General features: G+C 40.1%; 1 protein-coding gene across 1 annotated transcript; it reads right to left on the bottom strand.

The window, feature by feature from the left end:
• Positions 1-213: 213 nt before the first annotated feature.
• On the bottom strand, positions 214-834 carry DOF1 (DOF zinc finger protein 1). The gene has a single exon (XM_079036583.1). The coding sequence runs from the start codon at positions 832-834 to the stop codon at positions 214-216; it is 621 nt and encodes a 206-aa protein (XP_078892709.1).
• Between the last annotated feature and the right edge of the window lie 591 nt (positions 835-1,425).

The following is a 1,425-nucleotide window of genomic DNA, read 5'->3' as shown; positions in this document are numbered from 1 at the left end:
AATCTTTCAAGTTATTACTTCAGTTATACGTGTTGTGTTTGATGAATGATAATTATTATTATTCGTATAACTATAATTTATATCTCCACAATTTTGGATGACTCCATGAAACCATAATTGACTACAACAAACAAAATCATCCAAATAATAAGATTACTTTAGCAAAAGTATTCTCAGGATCTCTAAATATTTCTGAAAAGTCGAATTTAAAATCTAATGGAAGTCGGAACCTGGCGTGAAAATGGAAAGATTAGGCCACCCATTCCCTCCGTCGCAGCTGCTCGATTCCCCTCTTCCGCCTCCACTTCCGCTCTGATTATGATCATTATTCATACTCAAATAGTCCCTCCGGAATAACTCCGCCACCGGAGTTCCAACCAATCTATCCTCTCGAGCTTCATCACCCATATTCGGTTTCAACCCATCTACAAAACCCCCAAATTGCGCCCCTTGATTCAATCTCAACAGCGAGTTGAAACTTTCACCGTTTATTTTACTTTGGTTATTACCAAACCCAAAAATCGGTAAGGGTTCTGGCTTCAAATGAGCTGGCGGCGGCGGAGGCGGTGGAGTTGTTACAGGCGAATCAGGAGACGAAGAACTAACAGGACGTTTACTGGAATTTGAAGATCGTTTATTGGTTTTACGAGTACCACCACCGATTGGGATGTTACGGAGAGTTCCGCCTTTGGTCCAATAACGTCGACAGTTCTTACAGTAATGGCGAGGCTGCGAGAGATTGTAGTTGTTGTAATAGCAGAATTTTGTGTTGCTGGATTCGCATCTAGGGCAATCAAGATGTTCGTGCTCTGGAAACTGAGGGTTCATAGTCATCGGCAAAGAGTAGGTCGATGGATCCTGATGCATTTTTGGGTCAAAATCGAAGCATATGTTGTTTGATAAAATTGGGAAATTGGATTGGCGAGAGAAAAGAACGATGGAAGATATTTTATTGGGGCGCTTTTAGATAACGTAGATGAATTTATCAGGTTGGATTAAAGATGGCGATGGGTGTCCGCGTGAAAATGACGACCACCACCAGTCTCCTCTCCCTCATGATGAGCTTCATCACATGACTCACTCAAAGTCAAACATTCCGGCTTTAAACCAATGGGGTGCGTCGGCTACTATGAATTTTTTTCAAGAGAAGTTAAGCCTTTGCCCTTTGGTATAACCGCTTATATATTTTGTTGAATAATAATAATAAGGTATATAATATAATTAAACAACAATAACATACTTCACAATCCTATTAAAATGGGGGTAGGAATGGGAGTAGAGAAATATTCATGTTTCGGTTGAGCCAATGCATCATATAGATGGTGTCCGGCATGTGTGAGAACGAGGGTTTGGAAATGAAGAAAACGAGTGTGGTAAGTCAAAGTGAAAATATATACATGAGTAAAAATCACAGGACTAACATAT

Source organism: Lactuca serriola, chromosome 4 (assembly GCF_051521515.1).
Source record: "Lactuca serriola cultivar US96UC23 chromosome 4, Lser_US96UC23_V15, whole genome shotgun sequence".
Taxonomy (NCBI): domain Eukaryota; kingdom Viridiplantae; phylum Streptophyta; class Magnoliopsida; order Asterales; family Asteraceae; genus Lactuca; species Lactuca serriola.
This window is presented reverse-complemented; position numbering and strand designations above follow the sequence as displayed.